This window comes from Falco peregrinus, chromosome 5 (genome assembly GCF_023634155.1).
Source record: "Falco peregrinus isolate bFalPer1 chromosome 5, bFalPer1.pri, whole genome shotgun sequence".
Taxonomy (NCBI): domain Eukaryota; kingdom Metazoa; phylum Chordata; class Aves; order Falconiformes; family Falconidae; genus Falco; species Falco peregrinus.
In genome coordinates this window covers 20,609,441-20,628,200 of record NC_073725.1, presented here as the reverse complement: position 1 = coordinate 20,628,200, position 18,760 = coordinate 20,609,441, and the positions used below count along the sequence as shown (strand labels likewise).

Below are 18,760 nucleotides of genomic sequence, written 5' to 3'. Positions count from 1 at the left end.
AAACAAACCCAAGCCACGGGCAGTAGTTACAGGAGTCTCCCTCTAAGCCAGCCTGCATTCATGTGGTCACAAACCTCTGGCTCTGCTAACACACACAACGAGAGGATATTGCAGAGAGACAGCTCTGTCAGGAAGAAGCTGTGCAAGTCAGAAAGGAGCCGGGGAGAGAGAGAGAAAATGATGAATAACTTTGAGTGTTCAGGGGCAAGGGAAGAGCTTAAACCAAACTAAAAGGTGGAAAATTTAGAGAAAATCTAAAGTATGCTTGCTTTTGCCCTGCTTCAGAAAAAAGATCCCCCTAACTGTCCTGTTCTTAAGTGGTAAAAGTCTGGAAGGTTTCCCTCTATAGCTTCACAGTCTGAGAAACACAAATTCTGGCTGAATCCCAGAGAATAAATATTTGCAAGAAAGATGTTATTAATCATGTTGCCATTTCCACTTGAGCTCTAAGGTGTTTACACAGCAGTGGCCACCACAGAAGCAATGCATGACTCAGAGGCAATGCCGGAGGCAGATGGTCTCAAAGCACGTTTCGGATATCAGACACCTCTGTTTCATCAGGCAGACAGCCAGTATCCAGGTACATTCTTGCTAACAGCATCTCTTACACTGTAAATACTGCCCATTCCCCCAAACATGGCCTTTCTGTCTTCTCAAGAACCTCCTTCACTCATGGTGTTACTGTTCTTATTTTCATAGGTTTATTGGCCATGTTGCCTGAATCACACACATTGCAAATATTTCCATATAAAAAGGATGTGATTGTGTTTTCTACACAGCCTATGGGATTGAGTGGGATCGATGGGTACTGAACTTTTCTCTCTTTTCCTCCAAACATTTTTTTTGTTCTTGAACATCATATAACTTTACCAAAGGCTTGATCCAACCCCAACTTGATTGCAATTGAAATTACAGGAGGCCCTTGAAAATCCCACGTGAGTTCTTATTCCTTTTTTGGCCCTAGGAAAAGCCCCATTGCTATTAATTTGTCGCTGTTATTCTTCCAATCAGTTCTTGCAATCATGTAACAATAATGAAATTGTTCCTTCAGGTGAAATGGCATGTCCTGCTTTGGTAGGTTTGCTCCTTGTAAGCATCCAAAACTTTCCTATTGTTCCAAGCAGCAAGAGGAAGCCTACACCTCCCGGGACAGGATAAATTGGGTTACACTGTAACTCCCACACAATCCATAGGATTTTTCATTCCTTTCAAGTTCAGGGTCAGTTCTTTTCTATTGGGTGTATCCATGCATCTCATAGAAGGTAACTGGATTATACAGATTTAACTAAAGGGATAATAGGATTTTATATGTGTAAAGAATGGCAGCTGAAAAGAAATATCTTGACACGTCAGCAGAACAAGGTCCACCAGGTGAATCACGAACATAGAGCTAGCATGTCATATTTTAAAGAAGAAGACTGTATTTTAATAGCAGGATCAGTGCTTCTAATTGTAACTTCACGGTTATGTGCCTGTAATTTAAAACACTGAGGATATGACTTATGGAATAGAAATCAGATAAGCATCATTCTATCAATGAATGAATCCCAGCAATTACCTCCCTGCCCTATCCTGCATCAGGAGATTCTCTCTTGGAAAGGAGGGAATTAATATTCTACACACATCTTCTGTGAAACTAGGGTTACAAAGCAAGATGGTTTCTCAGAGATACAATTTGTGAAGTCCTATAAAAATGACTTTAATGAAGAGTCCTAAGCCATCCTTTTACATTCATAACATTAAAAAGATATGTGAGATCTAGTTAAATAGTTATAGGATTGGTCTGTGAAGCACAAAGCTACTCTGGCATTCAAACTGTTCTCTATTTAGGGCTGTGTATTCGGACAGCTAAGGTCCTTTGGGCAGATAAAATAAGGGGCAGAAAAAGGGGAATCTACATATATTCACATGGATTAGCTATTGCTTTTGAAATTTGTATCATCAGTTACATTTCAATAGTTTTTCTGTGCAGACCAAATGCTCACATCTTACACCTGTCAACCTCAGCTCATTTTTGAGATTCTACAACAGTGGCTTCCTATACCTGCTGAAAATGTTTTCATCTTCACAGTTGCTATAAAACCCTGTATCAACAAGAAACAGGAGTGGCTGGGCCATACAGCGACTCTATTCTTAAGCTGCTAACAAAGAGACAAAGCGGAGGAACAGGGAGGGAAGAGGTCTGCATGTGTTGGTGCTCACATGTATGTGGGCTTAATACAACCCCCTTCACTCTAACTCTGGGACAAAATCTCAGCTCTGAAGCAAAGTGAGCCATGACACTGACTTCCCTGCGGATAGCACCTTGCTGTCTTTCAGCTACATTCATTTGAGATGCTGCAAGAGAAGTAGATAAAGCTCTTTCAGACTCCACATGTGAGTTTTTAATTAACAGAGAAATACAGCAGTACCAACATAACATATAGTGTATTATTTGGTACTTACCAGGTATGTAGTTGCACAGTCTCTCCGTGGCTGCCTTTACTGTACTGTTGTGCCACTGTGCAAGCTGTTCGATTACAGACACCACAAGCACACATCCTTCAAACAAACAAAAAAAGTGAATATGGTTATCTGTGAAGTGTGATGAAGCACCCTATGTCACAGAAGTATTTCAGGCATCGTTGGGCATTTCATTTCTTGAGATACTCTGGGGCAGATGAGCGTTCAAGGGGAAAATCCATGAATTTCTCTTTTACTGTCTTTACTCAAAACCTGTAAGTTGTCCTGTAAGAGAGGATGCCAATGCCAGAGGAGGGCACAGAATATCCTGGCTTTTACAGCACTGGATGTTGCTCCTGGAAAAACAATTTTCCATCCTTTCAAGGATGAAAATCAAGGAGCCAGGGGGGTGGCCACTGTTACAGCTGCTGGCTTGGCCACCTGCTCTCTTGTTATTTCTCACAAGAAAAAAGGCACAGGTCTGTTCTTGATAGGGCTTTTATACCTCTCCACACAAGTCACACAGAGCTACTGAAACTGAAAACCGAATGGGTATGACTGCCTGCGGAAGAGACATCATGAAGCAGATATATGTGTTAAACACCACAAAGCATCCGTGGCTACATTTCTTCACAGACTTTCCTCTGAAGCCCAGCGCTGCTCAGCATGCTTGGGGCTGCTGGGCCCAGCCACACAATTCCTAAAGCCAAACTGTCTTCAGAGCTCATCCTTCTCTCCTTCGTGACTGAAAAGAAACCATTTCCTATGACTTATGAAGCTTGGTCTTTCTCACCGCTAACCTGGGTGCAAGCAGTGCTAAAGCCTAGTTGCTCCTTGGACTAGCTGTGGCTGAGACCCAAGAACTTGCACATCGTAGTGAAGCATTTCTTGGGATGTGCAGCACTTTTTCTGATGTTTATGGGATTAAGCAGGTTCAATGCAATCCCCACATAGCAATCATTCAAAATCCACATCATGACCGTAAGTGGTTCATATTGAGTTGGTCTTAAAATGCTGTACTCCAGCATTGTGCTCTCTCTTTCTGCAGTGGCTTCACCATTTTATAAAGAAGCTACATTTGGTAATGCAAAGTCTAACCAATACAGTCAGACCTGGTAACCAGGGTGAGGTCCCTGCCTGGACTCAGAACCTGTATAACAGAAGTGGGTATCCCAGGCAGCCAGGAGACGAGGGGCTGGGACACCAGTTTTCAGCACCCTGAAAAAAGATTTCTCTTTGACATCCCTGTAGCTGAACCCTGTTTTCTCCCCTCTGCAAGAAATCTCAGTGCTCAGGACTTGCTCTGACGGTCTGGAAATGGAGGTGAGCTGCAGCATTTGGATGTCGCTGCAGATCCACCTTTTTCCAAAGCTCAAGAGCATTAATGTTCAGGTTTTCAGACTGGCACAACTCTTCAAAGTGAGCTTTTAAATTCCTTCCAGGTACCTATGCCTATGTGCTATTAAATCAAAGTCCTGTTTTTCAACGTAAATAACTTTGATGCTCCTATGGATCAAGTAGCAAGTGATAGAGGAGGTAATACAATTGGAACTTGCTGTAAGACCAATACCTTTGAGTCTTCTATTACTTCTTCTACCCCAAATACAGTAATCCAGTGGAAATCACAATGAACTTGCCATCTCTTTTGCGAGCATAAAAGCCCACTTCTCCATACTTATTAAATAAAACACTCACTCAAAGTCCTCTGCGGAATGATTTATAAAGCATGCTAAGAGCCATTACCTCCAGTCAGCCTAGAAGAATAAGAGAATAAATGGAGACAGATGCAACCAAGAAAAAACCCTGAAGCAAGCCATTCTCTTCTCTGCCCCACCCCCCTCCCCAAATAGCCAGAGGCTAACCCAAGGAATTAGCAGTTAATTAAAACACGATAGCTCATAAAGAGGAGGAAAAAAAAGTAGAATAATAAAGACCCAGGCTAAAACCAAAGAGGACATCCAAGCTGGAGGCTAAAGCATGCACAGGACTTGGGTTTGAAGAACAGCCCAGGGCCATCTGGTCCCTGGTTAACCACCAGCAGGTGCCTTAGCACAGTCTCATCCCATGCCATGCCCCAGACATTGCCTGTGCTTGTGCTAGGGACCACTCACCAGAGCACGCTTGGACAAGAACACCCAGTCAAGGCAGCAGGGGAATTGCACCCTGCAAGAGACTTCAGCTGTCTGGGTGCAAGCCATGCCCTGCACTGGCTCCAGAGACAGAAAACAGACCCTGGCTTATTTGCAAGGGTAGCGTGAGCAGAGACACGCTGGACCAACTCCATTGCTTAGCACTGAGAGAGCAGTGCACATCCTTAAAACACGCTGGAAACACACCTAAAAGCCATTGCATAACTTGGTTCTCACAAGGCCACATTATTAACACACCTGAGCAACCTACAGACAACCGAGACTACCCTTCCCCTGCCTTCTGTGCCTGTTTTATTCATGAGGATGGAGGCTCAGAAAAATTAGATGACCCAAATAATGTCTTAACCAAAAAACCGCTTTTTGATGTGGATAAAAGATGTCTTTCTTCTGTTACCAAGGTCAGACCTTCATCTAACAATCTTGCTGTCTAGAAGTCAGAAAGACAAAAAGGAGTAAGTCCAAGCAGAAAGATGGGAAAGGAGCTAGTCCTTTGATATTTCCTAAAGGAGACAGCTTTTGTTGTTTTACCTCTCATTCTTTTCCACCAGGAGCTTGAGGAAGCTATGAATGAGGATATGCCAGCTCTTAGCAGACAGGGCTCCAGGAGTCCATGAGATATGAAGATAAGGAGAAGTGAAGGAAACTCAGGAGACACTGAGGTTAGAAAAGTTAGGAGAGGATGATGCTTCACCAGGCAGAGGCGCTGGGAGAGCAAACAGTCCCCAAAACACAGGCTGACGCAGAACTGAACACATGGGCAAGTGGGCAACAGCAATGGAGCAGACACCAATGCAGCTTGAGGAGTAGCATGGCTTGACCAGAATGCAAAATTGCAAGCCTGAGTGGAAAGCAAGGGAAAAGCCCCCATAGCAGAGGTGTGAGCTCAGACACACGGGGGCGGGTGAAAACTGAGGTGATATGGGATTTCATGTCCCTGAGGCTCAGTAACCTGTCATGCCAGGGAGCTGACAGTGTCACCAACTGCAGCAGAGAAATGAAGCTCATTTTGCCTGTGCTGTGTAACCCAGCACTCCTGCACCTTCAGTCAGGACCTGCCAGCACACTTTGCAGAGAGGACAGGGTCGTCCTCTCTCAGACCCCAGCTCCCCCATCCTCCCTGCTACTTCTTCCACCTGGCCTGCTTGCTGAGCATCCCCACCAAGTGGTACGGGAACAGGGGGTTCTGCCTGGCTCTAGTTTCTAAGTCTGTCTCCTGCCTCCAGCATGCCCTCATCCACTGTGGGACCAGAGGGTGCCAGGCACCACTGCAATGCAACTTGCAGACCGCTGCCGATGGAGGCGGGATGCTGCCCGCCTGCCCTCACCACCCACACTGCAGCTCACGCTTCCCGTGTCGTGGCAGGTCTGCTCCAGCTGCCAGCAGATATCAACCTCTGCAATGTCTCTGCTCTCAGCTGCAGCATCCTTGGGTGCCAAAATATTGGCTCCAGTGCTGCAAGGAGAGATTTTATTCCAGTGTTTTTATCAGGCCAGATTTTACATCAATGTAACAAGTCAACCCCCTCTGAACAGGAGAGACCAGCTCATAACACGGCCCCACGCTGCAGATGAGGCAGGTGAGGAAAGCGTGTCTTTTCTCTGAAATAGAGTTACTCACCCCAAGCGCAGGCTCAGCAGCCTGCCTAATGATTCATCTCAGGGTGGGGGTGCAAAGAGGCTCCTCTCTCTCTGCCTCAGACATTGCCCCCATCATTCTCATTTTCATTACCACAGTGAGGTCTTCTCACCTCCAGTAGAGTCAATGCAAAGAAAGGGGCTTACGGGCAAACGGTCTGAGTGCTTGAAATCCAGGAAGTTGGGCTTGGGATAAAAAATACCCCTGGTGCTCCATTTCCTCTGTTATGCAAGAAGACAGTCTCCACTGAAGATGTGTTTCTCATGTTTGTCAAAGTACCACAGAGGGAAGACAAAAAAAACCCAACTATTTTTTGTTCGGCTTTGCCAGATAGAAACAGAATTCTTAATCACAAACACAATCATGCAGGTAACCCTACTCATGGAACGGTCTCCCAGCAATTAAATCGAAATTTTTCATGTTGATTAAGTCAGTAAGACACTTCTGTGCCTATTGAACCAAGCCCAAAAGGAGATTTGCCTTGCATGAGAATTAACGGAGCCATCGCTGAGTTCGTGCAGTACTTAATGCAGTTCCTTGGGCTACTAGATGCTATATGAATGTAAACAACAATAGTAATAGCCTGACTACTTGGGAAAAACGCACAGAGCTGAACTTAAATGTTTGCTCTCATAAACTAGTCTTTACCATCACAGAGAAGATGCTTCTGGTCACGCTATTAGACCCTCCCCACCTCGGGCACCCACAGACCACACCTCAGTTACTCAAATGCTCCCCCACGAATGCCCTTATTCCAGATCAAACACTACGCTTCACAGGACAAGCTGATTAAGAAAGTTTGACTGATTTTCAAAGGGATCTGCAGTTCCACTTGGGGCATCCTTAGCCTCAGGCACCATGGTCCTGGACCAAGATGCAAGTCTCTGGACCTGCATTTGGGGAGTCCTCCCACCCCCTGGTGGGAAAGGTGCTCCCTGGGAACACGTGCCACCAATGCGTGCCGTCAGCTGATCTGCTTTCTGTTTCCCTCATCTACCTGGGTTTTCATCAGGTGTCCTTGGTCCACCTCTCTTCACTCCTCATGGTCTGCTGGCATCTCTCATCGCCCTGCCGTGGGCCATGTCCCAGGGATCGCCGGCTTGAGTTCTGGCTCTGCTGGCCTCAAAGCCTTTCATTTAGACTGATGACATTGGGAGCAGCTTTTGGGATGGAGACTGTAAATTACTCAGGAAAAAGTCTGAACCCTGGGAGGAGGGAGAAGGAGTTTCTAAGGGGATTCACTGTAGTTGAGGGAGTCTAACCCACCCAGGCTCCCTGTTTTTTTGGATAAAATTTTGCTGTCCCCCAGTAATTCAGATTCATCCTTTAGGAGAACCTATCTCCTGGGTTGGGCTATAGGCAAAACCTCAAGAGGTTAGTGTCTATAAATTAAAGTTAATTCAGACTACCCTTGCTCCTACTACAAACCTGCTCTCTTTTAATCATCTTCCTCTGGATTTAGTAACAAAAAGAATTTACTGTTGGTTGCAGCTTAAGAAGCCACTACCTCTAATGAAATAAACAGAAATCTCCCTGCACACCAAATATAATCAGAAATGCTAACCAGTTATTCTAGCCTTTAATGGGTCTTAATTCTGCTGGCTAAAAATGGAAAATAATTAGTTAGCTAAAAAGGACAGAGGGAAATCAGCTGTCTTTGGCTGCAGAAATCTCACTGCATTCATTACTTACAACGTGCGTGAGAACATAAACTCCTTAATACTCTGGCATCTGTAGAAAAGCACTTCTAGGTCCCGACAGTTATTAGCAACTATTGCTTACTTTAATTTAGTAGATATTTAGATGCGATTTATTTCTCATCATGAGCTGGGCGCGTACAAGGCAATGTAGATAGGCTTCATAATTAAAGGTTAAAAAAAAGCTCTAAATTTTTTATAGTTGCATATCACCTCTTTAGAAACAAGTTCAAAGAAATTGACTGTGCTGTCATACTTCAAGAATAGGTTTCAATGCCTTGATAGGCTGAAGGATGTTTTCTCTGGAAGAAATTCTTTGGTATTATAATGCTTACTAGCCATTAGAAACTAGACTGTGGTATTAATAAAATGCCTGTCTCTTTTAGTGATAGTTTGTCCCATCTGCTATTAATTTCTGAAGAGATAAGAGAAAACCATAACCATTTTGCTCAGCAGCGGTAATCTGAAAACTCACACGTCAGGAAGTACTTCTCTCCATGCATTTGAAAATAGTAATAATAAAATGACATTTCCAATAAGCTCGGGGGAAAAAAAAAAAATCATACCCCAATAATAAAATCAGAGCTAGAGAAATTCATTTCTTAGCTGTGAAGCCTCCGGCAGTTTGAGCAGACTATTTAACTTAATCCACTTCTGCCGCACACATTTGAAAGGCTCTATAATTAGAATTATACCTAGGGATGTCAAGAAGTGTCTGGATAGTGAAAGCTGCCTCTCTAAGTTTCAGATCTGTAGATATATTTGTCTGAGTAAAACTCTGTTAAATGGGATTTCTGCCACCTGGCACATCTTTTGCCATCCTTTGCTCACAGTCCTGGGTGCTGGAGATCTTTCTCGCCCCTCCAACCATATAGCCATTCCCCAGCCATAAATTAAACCTACTCCCTGGAGTACAAGGAGGAAATAAGCCCCCAAAAGTGGCCTTGGACACAAATAGTTCTCCACAAACCCTGCCAGCCAGGCTGTGGTCAGCCCGCTCACTCCCGGTGGAGCAGGAGCCAGAGCCTCTCTTGGCAAAGCAGCAAACCTCTGCTTCAAATACCTGTCTGCAGCAGCAAGCCCCTGTATAAATGAACCCATCTATCATATTCCAGGTTTTATACAGAAGATGAAGGTTTTCCAAAACCACCGTCTTTGCTTCTTCCATTTATAGATGATCAGAGGCTCCAATGCAACTCTTAAAGACTACAGATGAGGGGTCCCCAGAGCCTATCTACAAAAGCCAATACTGCTGCTCCTCGTGTACGTGCTGTTGATCTGGTGTAAAAACACCTCTTTCCAAATTCATCTAGTCCAGTTCCAGTTCAACCTGGAATAAGACATTCTTGTTTGAAATAAGAGCATTCACTTGGGGACCTAATAAGAAAAAAGGTTTTCTCCTCTGAGATGGGGACATGTACGTGGATATTCTAGGTGCAGGCAGATCACGGATATGCAAAGTTACAACGCAAAGTTACAACCTTTTTTTCAGTATATATTCCTTTCCTAATACTTCCCAATACCCACTGTACCTTCTTTCACTGCTTCTCAGCGCCAAGCTGATACTTTCAAAGAACAGCCCTTTATAACCTTAAGATTTCATTCCAATGTGGAAATATTCAAATGACATAACTGTATATGCTAAATTAGGATACTTATTTTCCCATATACAGCCAGAGGATTTGTTGCTTTGAAAGGTAATTTAGAAAGAAATCCGAGTGTAAAAGTTTTTTAACTCAGACTTTGCTTCCCATTTCATTTACAATGTTAATGTATTTTATAGAGATACAGAAGTGATGGAATATAATTATAGGTATCCATATTCAAATATGTTAGCATATGCAAGACCTTTTCCCCCTAAATTTGCTAAGTGCCATAAAATACCTCAGAAATGATAAATGGTACACTATCACCAAACCTTTCACTGGGCATAAAATTACATATAATATACTGGATAAAGGCATTTTTTGAAATATTAATACCAGTATAGCAGTATTTTGAGTGCACGGTAGCTCTGTAACAAAACCAGCAAACCCCAGAATATCAATTATCATTGCTGCGGCTCACCCAGTAGCAGTGAGGCACTTCAGACCCCCGACTTCAGAGCTCTGTTCATTACTGTTTCCTTAAAACACCCAATGAGGACTCTGGCATGGTTAGGCCGGTACAGAAAATTCAGTTTCCATCTAGTGGAAGACTCTGGTATCCATACCTGCCAGCCAAACGTATCCCTAATGTTTCCCACATCACACTTTAAAGAGCCCTATTTAACAAAATCTATAACCCCAGGCATTTCCAATCGAAATGCTTTTTGCATTAATTAACAGAAAAAACCCAACTGTGTGTGTATGTGTTCCATTAACATATTTTTCTTTTCCTAATCAGGAACGGATATTAAAAATTTACTGAAGCCTGAATGGTGGTAGGGGGAGTTAATGTAGCTGGGTAACTTCATCCTTGCCACAAAGTTTTGACCATTTTAATTCTAAATGCACTTTTTTTCAGATATACAGTTCCTATAACCACTGAAAGTGACTGCCTTAAACATAGAGAAGTTCTGTATAGGGCTACCATATCAACAAGAGCTGAAGGCACACACGTTGTGGTAATCAGCAGCCAAACTGCTGCAGACACTCAATACTAAATAAATAAGACTATAAGAGAAAACTTACACTAAAAGCAAGCATCAGTAATGTAAAACGTATGAGGCTATGCATGCCTACAAATGCACATATAAATATATATCATTGTGTATTTACACACACAGATATGTCGGTATGCTAAGCACACCTTTTTATTGTGATCAATGGTTATATTTGCATTTTACAGTCATAAACTTTCAGTAAGACTTCGGGTGATTTTGAAAATGAAATTTTTTACCATCAATTGCTGAAAAATATGAATCCCTGTAGAAAATATTCCTATTTTAATAGTGGCTTTAGTATCTCTATTGTACTACTCACACGCCTGTGTTTTTTCTATCCAAAGTATAATCATAGGAACGAATGTTATGGTCAAATTTGGTATTTATTACTGATCATCAGGCCAAATTCTGCCACTGAGTGAACTGAGCAATGTCAGTGAAGTGAACAGAGGTGCTGTGGCTTGGCGATGGTTTAGCTGTAATCAAAATTGATTCCCAGCCTTTCAGAGTAAAATGCATTGTAGTGCCACATTGATACTGGGCATGGCCTTTTTACAGAACTCACTGAGCTGTAAATTATATGTTCTGTCATGGTGCCTCCCCAGACAATATGTGCACAGCCACTTTGTCTGAGCGCAGTTATTAAAAACCTCCAACTCCATTTGGCATGTTCCATTGTGTGAAGTTATTGGGAACTCCAAAGGCCACCGGTCCTGCTGCCACTCCGCAGGGTGTATTTCATCCCTGCACTCATGCACAGCTAGACGGAGGCAAACTGTTGAGGACATTGACTATCACACAAATCAACCCAGGTAGAGGTCTGTGTTTAACACTGCTGGGAAGCTTGGAAACATCTATTCTTTAACGTAAGCAAAGCTGAAAATATGTTTCAAAAACATGCTTCTTCATACGCTAGGAATTATGTGCTTGTGGGTGAACAGAAGAGATGAACCACAAAGGTTGTTGAGAATGGCATTATATTGAGCACAAAGATGGGGAAATTTGCTTCCCCGGCTGCTGACCCACAGGATCTCCGCTTGCCAGTAAAGATGGAAAGCACTGCTGTCCGGCTGTATTGAGCGCTCCCTGACTAATTGCCTCATTCCAAAAAGGGCAGCCAAAGTTAATCGCCAAAAGAGCGCAGCAGCCTGCTGCTGAGGAGAAAATAAATAAACCCTGCTATTTGCAAATGGTTCTTGTGGTCACCGTGCAGAACCCCTGAAAAGCCAGCCTGGAAGAAGTCATCTTACACAGGCATCTGCCCTAGCAGCCCATATGTGGTACCTATGCCATTCCAAGGGGACAGGGTAGACACAAATCTGTTAAGATCTCTAAGAAGGTCTTCTACAGCCTTCTCAGGAGCTGATGACACTGCTCACTCACCATTACCATTAGAAAATTTTCTTCCTAACCTGAATGTCCCTACTGGTATCCATTTCTGTTATTTCTTGCCATAGCTGTTATGAACCTGGACGATGGATCAACCCTTTAAAGTTTTCGAGGACAAATATAATGTCTTTTCTCAAGCTCTTCTTCTCCAGATTAATTAACTCTAATTTATTCGGTCTCTCTTTATAGCTCATGTTTGTTTTTCTCCAAAACCTCCTGTCACTCTGCATCATTTTTTATGCACAGCCCCAAAAGGGAAGGCAGAGATTCCTCTGAGGCTTTGTCAATGCTGAGAAAGGTAGTGCGTTACTTCACATGTCTTGCAAGCTAACTTCTGTTCACATGTCTTGGTGTATGCAGCATGTGTGTGCTTCATGACAGCATGCCATCATTGTGCCACTACAAGCCCAGATGATCTTCCCTAGGGATGTTACCCAGCCGGTCATTTGCTACATGTGTCATTGACTATTTCTGCTGAAGTGTGGGGGGAAAGTACTCAGAGCTGTCAAGACTGTTTTGAATTTAATCCTGCCCTCCCATTGTACTTGCAAACCTTTTCAGCTTTATATGAGCTGCTAATTTAATAGCACACTACTTCATTATCCTGGCTAATGAAAATATGAAGTGTTACTAGGTCCAAGAAAGACCTCATTTTGTACATCCTTCTGCTTAGGGAGCAAGCCACTCATAATCGTTCTCTGAACAAGGCCACTCACCAGTTTTGTCCTGCCCTGTAGAAGCTTAATCAACGTCACGTATCTCTGAGCCATTAGATGAGGGCTGAGGTGGTGCCAAAAGCCTTACTAAAGTCCAGCTGTAACATCTACTACTTCTTCTGTATCTACATGCCATTGTCTTATCAGCAAAGAAAATTAGATTGATTTGACACTTTCTCCTTGGTAAATCCAGTGAGGCTTTTATGTGTATTTACTTTTGAAAGGTGCTTTTATAAGGTTTTATTAACTATTGCAGGATTTTTCTAGGCATTGATGTTTAACTGACAATCTACAATTCCCCAGATTTCCTTTTTTCACCATGTTACAGAGAGATGAATACAGTAGTTCCCTCCTGTCTTTCAGTGTCTCCCCTGCTTTCTGTGTTCTCCAAGGCAGCTTCCATCTTTCCCGAGGTTTCATATACTTCTGGATGAAGTCACCCTTGTTAGACAACAGGGCAATTTGCAAAGACCCTTTAAGGGCTGGCTCTGTTGTAATTCAAGGCGGTGGGAGATGTGGAATAAAATCTTTAAAAATTTATCAGAAATAGTAGAAAAATAAGGAACAGGATTTTAGGTATGATGACCCATTAGCACCAGTGTCAACAGTTACCAGTGTTACTGTACTTGTCTTTGGGTACCTTAACATTAACTTAAGTAAAACTTTGCTTGCCCTGTGAAATGGGCAGTATTTTCCTCATTCAACAGATAGGGAAAGTCAAAGCCCTGAGTATCTGGAGGGCTCATTCATACTTAATTTTTGAGAGAAAAGTACACAGCATCTTGTTCTCAGGATGCCCTGCTGAAACAGTCGGGCTACACCTAGCAAAAGGGTTTCTGGGTCTCGTACTGAACAAATCCCTTAAGCCACACTGCCAGTCAGTAACAAACCCAGAAGCAAAAACCAGACATAGCATCCAGCTCCCGAACCATCACGCAGAGCCAAAACATACCATCTTTACATGCAGAAAAACAGCTTCACAGGCCTTTGCATGCAGGAAAACATACCAAAGCCCTTTTATCAACCATAAGGAAAAAACAGATGAAAATACCACATGCAAAATGTGCCAGAGGCCCAGAGGAAGGGCCTGAGCTGATTTCACAGTATGCAAAAAGGTGGGCATTTTTCCAGCCTGGGGAGGCACAAACACTGATGGAGATATAAGGCTGTCTGATGTTGGGAAAATTTTTTCTACTGACAGGGCCAAAGAAAGACCATGTATCTATTTTAGAGAAGGTTAGAGATGGTTAGGAACTGATTAGGTATACTACATCTGATCTTGTGGCTGCAAGGATTATCATCAGGTCCTTTCTCCCTCTTTTCCGTAATTCTAAAAGGCAGCAGTATTAATGTTCCCTTTTTAGGTGGGAACATTTTCTGGATGATTTATTTTTACACCAAGTCAATTATAAAAAGACTTTCCTTGAATGAAGTGGCCAAATTTTTCAAGAAAATGTAGCAAAAATGATGAGACTTTTTCTGTAGTTACTGCGGTTGATTAAAACTCCTGTCTAAATGTTTTCTAAGACAATTAGGCTTGCTGCAAAAGAGTCACCTTCTGTTTTAGACAAGTAACAATCTGAAAGCAGAAATGTTTTGGCCAGCCTCCCTCTGTGAGCCATCCCAAATTGTTCAGCCTGCGGTGGCACCTCACCGAACGCATACCCTCTTCTCCTCCAGCCTTGGTCCATATCGGCATATGGGTGCCTGCCCAAAATACATTTCCCAGGACATGCTAAGGGCAGGGGAGTCCCTTGAAGCAGCCAGCTGCTTACCTGGTATGGTCAGAATATACTGGGGCAGATGGTGCCTGCCCGGAGCGTGCTGCTAGAAGGGGAACAGAAGAAGGAAGCAACCAACTTGCATTGCACTCGATGGAGGTAGCAGAGCTGCATTTCGCTCTCCTGTCATATTGTTTCTACATATTTCTTCAAGAAGCATGATACTATCAGGGAAAAGGCTTAATGGAAAATGTTTGCTTGGTTTTCTTACTGAAAGGGAATCCATTTCATGACCAGCTTTGGCTGCTAACAGCAATCTCGATGGTGCAGGTGGTAGGCACACAGCGGCAATCAGGAATGGCTATTCAATGTGCAGCCACTTCATTTCCCTCAGAAAAGAGAGGAAGATAACTTTGAAAGATTAGACACCTGACCACACATTTAACTTGCATGAAAAAGTCTATTTCTTCAAGAAAATCTCCTATGCATTTGGCAGCAGGCATTTCTCCTGTTAAAAATGCTGCCTCAGCCTAGAAGGCAAGGCCCAGCAGAAGCTGTCACGGCTCTCTCCCAGTGCCTGCCTGGACAGAAAACTGAGCTGGCAGGGCCTGGGGGCGAGCTGCTGAGAAGAAATCACGGTCTTCCCCCTAGAGATGAGGCTGATCTCGACTTAATTTCTGCTCCTAACAGGGCTGGGCACTGAGTCAGCCGCAAGAGCGGGTGTTACCCCTGCCCCGCGCCATGGCAGGGGTAACTACCAGCTCCTCTGTGCCTTCCCTGTGGTGAAAAGTAAGAGGCAGATGGCTCGCAAGGGTTTTCAATAGTCAGTCAAGAGAGGAGCTCATCCATGAAGCCGCAGAGGTGGCTGTCTGGCCTCGCCGGCCTGCATGTGGGCACCGGCCACCTGCCTGCCTGGCCCCTGCCCGCCTCACGCTCTGCTTTGCTTTACAGAGGCACAGACAGTCTGTGTTGGTCCTGAGGCGAGCTCACGTGGGTGCTTTTAGTTGAAGGGACACATCAGAAAGAGAAATTTGTGTGGGAGGCGGGGGGTTTGGTATCTCCCCACGCTGGGGAGGTGCTGGGTGGTCCCAACGATGGGGCTGGTGCAGCCCTTCTCCCTTTGGGAGGGGAAAAAAAAAAAAAAAAAAAGGACAATTTATCTGGTGCAAGGCAACTTCAATGCAATGTGCAGTCACTTTAGGAATGTAGAGCCTTGCTGGGTCAATAGGGTGGAAAGGGCATGCAACACTCACACCTGACATTTTAAAAACACCAGTGTAAAACTACGGGTGAGCACTCTCACTGCCTTTCCTGCACCACTGAAACCATGCCTGCCTAAAGATCTCGTCATTAAAACCCACTTCCCTCTTGCTCTGGCAGCTGTTCGGTCACCACTTGTGTGGCTGCCGGCTCAGACAAGGCCAGTCCCCAATAGCCATTTCTACTTTTTACAACTTGCTTTCATTTTCAGGCTGGTGGCTGAAGCCTGGCGGGGGCTGCGCAAGCCTCACACCCTGGCTGCACTCCGCTCCACTTCACCCTGCCTCGCCGGTGCCAAATCTGACCGGACACTGTGGATGGCTCAGAAGGGAGGCCAAAAAAAAAAAAGTTTCTATCAAGTTTAGGATTATTATTTACAATTATGTTCTTTGATCCCCACTGAAAGCAATTTGTAACTGTGACAGGGTTTATGTTTACAGTGCAAAAGTGTCATGAAAAGCTAAAAGACAACAAAATAAAACTTTTGAACATAATGCATAAGACATACCCATCATTTAATATTTGCTCACTTAAAAAATACAAGCTATCACATCTCTCTAGGTACACAGAGTCTCACACCAAGGGCATTTCTGGCATAGAGATACCCCCTGTTCACACTGACTTTGGTGATACTGCTCTTGCTTTGGGAATCGCTTAGTCAGCTGAGACTATGGGATACCTCCAACTATAGCTGCTGTGGAGATCACCACAGTCACTGAAGTCACACCAGAGTGGGGTTGACAAAATACACTCGCCCCACTTTAGTACAGGTTGTGCAGACATGAGCAGTCACGAAAAGGAAAGATGAGGAAACAGCCCTCACAACTTGGCTGTCCGGAGATGACCAACCAGACCACAAAGCTCTCTGGCCCAAGCACGGATCAACCATTCTTAAGAACCGTTTCCCAGGCAATGAAATCAATGAGGACACCCTGGGCGTTTCCTGCAGTTCAGCAAAATGCATCACAAACCCTAACAAACACTGGGACCCCGTAACACCTTTTTTCCAGGTCCCAGACTTACAGATGTTAAAGCCAGCCTTTCAGATGCCATTCCCCACAGAGCAAAAACATGAACTTTGGGAAGCAGCCACTCAAAAACAAAATCATAAAATAACTCCAGACCCCATGCTGGCCTTGCATAATCTTCAGTGATTATTTCACCAAAGACTATGAGTATTTTGCAGTACAGCTGTTGAAATAGATAAAGGAGTGATTTATGATGTGCATAGCAATTCTCAGCTCACTGGTGGAGTAAAAAATGAACTAGTCCAGCAGGCAAACAAAACCTGAATACATACCGACGCAGGTGTGTCCTTTGTACAGCCCGGAGAGGAGCGAAGGGGGTGGTGGATTGTTTCCATGGGGGAGAGGGGTGGAAGAGGCAGCCTTCAGCAGAAGCAGGAGCCAGAGGATGCAGAATAAATTAAGGGATGTTTGCCTAGACCTCCTCATCCTAAGGCAGGAAAAAAAAAAAGGAAGAAATCAGGTGGGAAGGGTGCACGCGGACCTGTATTCCCTTAATGCTCAGGGAGCATCCTGCATCCTTGTCTCATTAGCAGCTTGAGGTGAAAGGAGACCAGTGTGCCTGTGTGCAGCTGTGTGTAACGCAAGGACCGCTTCCCAGGCAGGGACACACACGCATGCCCTCCCACAGGGTGCGTGGAGCATCCCACACTCACCCCTTGCAGGTGCTCTCCCAGCCCCTGCACTTCGCACACCCCTCAGCCCCTCTCAGGCCACTCGGGGTGCTATGCAGTCACCCACTACAACCTGGCAAGTCCCACACACGTGGGCATGCCGTGGCCAAGCTGGGAGGATGTCCCCGTGGCCCCAGGCTGCTCTCCGCACCCCCCCGCCCCCCGTTTGCAGCTCTTCCCAACCTGCCGGTCTGGGAGGACCGAGAGGGTTGCACCGACAGCTCTGGCTCAGCGCTCCCGTGCCTCCTGCGGCCGCAGCGGATGACTAACGACCTTAAACCACGGTAGTTGCCGGAGCCACTCAGCGTTAATAACGCAAGACACTCCCCTGAACAACTAGTGTTGCAAAAACAAAAAAACCCAAACCAACTTCACAATCCCTTCCCCCCACGCCGCCGCTGTCGCTCCTCTGCCCTCCTCCGCAGACAAGAAAAAAAAACATCTCTCCGGCAGCTTCTGTAAGATTTTCCAACCAGGGCTTCCGTTTGGGAGGGCAGGGTGTGAAAAATAAAAGAAAGCGGTCCCTTGGGCTGGAGCCACAGGGGTGTGAGGGACAGGGCTCCCATGCTGGGGTTTTGCCAGGGCTTTAGTTCTGCTGGGGTCGAGCCAGGGGGGGCAGAGGCAGCTGCCAGCATAAGGGCAGCAGCGGGAGCTGAACCCCTCTCCTCATCAGCTGTGAGAACGTTCATTTGCAGCGCCCAGCTGCCTGCAAGGCTTGAAAAATCCTAAGCTTTTCCCGCTTTGGCAGTCACAACAACTAAAGGTTTCCTCATTTCTGTTTTCTCCTTGTCCCCCAGATAACGCAGAAACCAGTCATTCCCCAGCCTGAAGCAAAAGCAGAGAGTAAAACATGTTTAAGTGACATCGCTTCAGAGGTGGAAAGAGTCCAAACAGCTAATTCCCAGACACTGTGATGTGGGAATAGGTATAAGGATATCATGTAGGACTGAGGCACTGTGAGCCAAAGCTACGCCTCACCTCTGCCTCTGCCTTTTTGTATAACCCTGGGCAAGTCTCCTAGCCCCGCAGTGGCCGTGGGTACTTGTCTTTCTACTCCTTGCCTAGCGCTTTCATAACTGGGCAGGCTGCTGACATGATTCTGAGAATCTATGATTCTATGACATGGGTTGCTAAAGGGCGGTGAGGAGCCTGTCTCCTCTGGCATCCCTACATGCTTTCTGGGCATAATTAAATGGGACTTGTAATGGTGTGGTAAAAGGAAAACCAGAGAATATATTAAAATCAGTAGTTCCCTCACAAATCTTCAGACCTTCCTGCAGATCAACACGACTACCCAGGGATCAGGCCAACTTTAGTATTTAACGCAGTTTTTGCAAACCATTTCTTTTCTGTGGGAGCCTGACTGATAATATTTTTAAAGACAGTCACAGAAACTTTGCCTCAAA

The 18,760-nt window shown here is 44.7% G+C and overlaps 1 protein-coding gene across 1 annotated transcript in view; it reads right to left on the bottom strand.

The window, feature by feature from the left end:
- AOAH (acyloxyacyl hydrolase) overlaps positions 1 to 17,718 on the bottom strand; it is an 80,542-nt gene extending 62,824 nt beyond the window's left edge. The window contains exons 1-3 of the mRNA XM_005242197.4: positions 17,538 to 17,718; positions 16,956 to 17,110; positions 2,446 to 2,541 (exon numbers count right to left, since the gene is read on the bottom strand). Of these exons, the coding sequence (XP_005242254.2) occupies positions 2,446 to 2,541; positions 16,956 to 17,109 (250 nt within the window). The 5' untranslated portion in view covers position 17,110; positions 17,538 to 17,718. The remainder of the gene's footprint in view (positions 1 to 2,445; positions 2,542 to 16,955; positions 17,111 to 17,537) is intronic.
- Between the last annotated feature and the right edge of the window lie 1,042 nt (positions 17,719 to 18,760).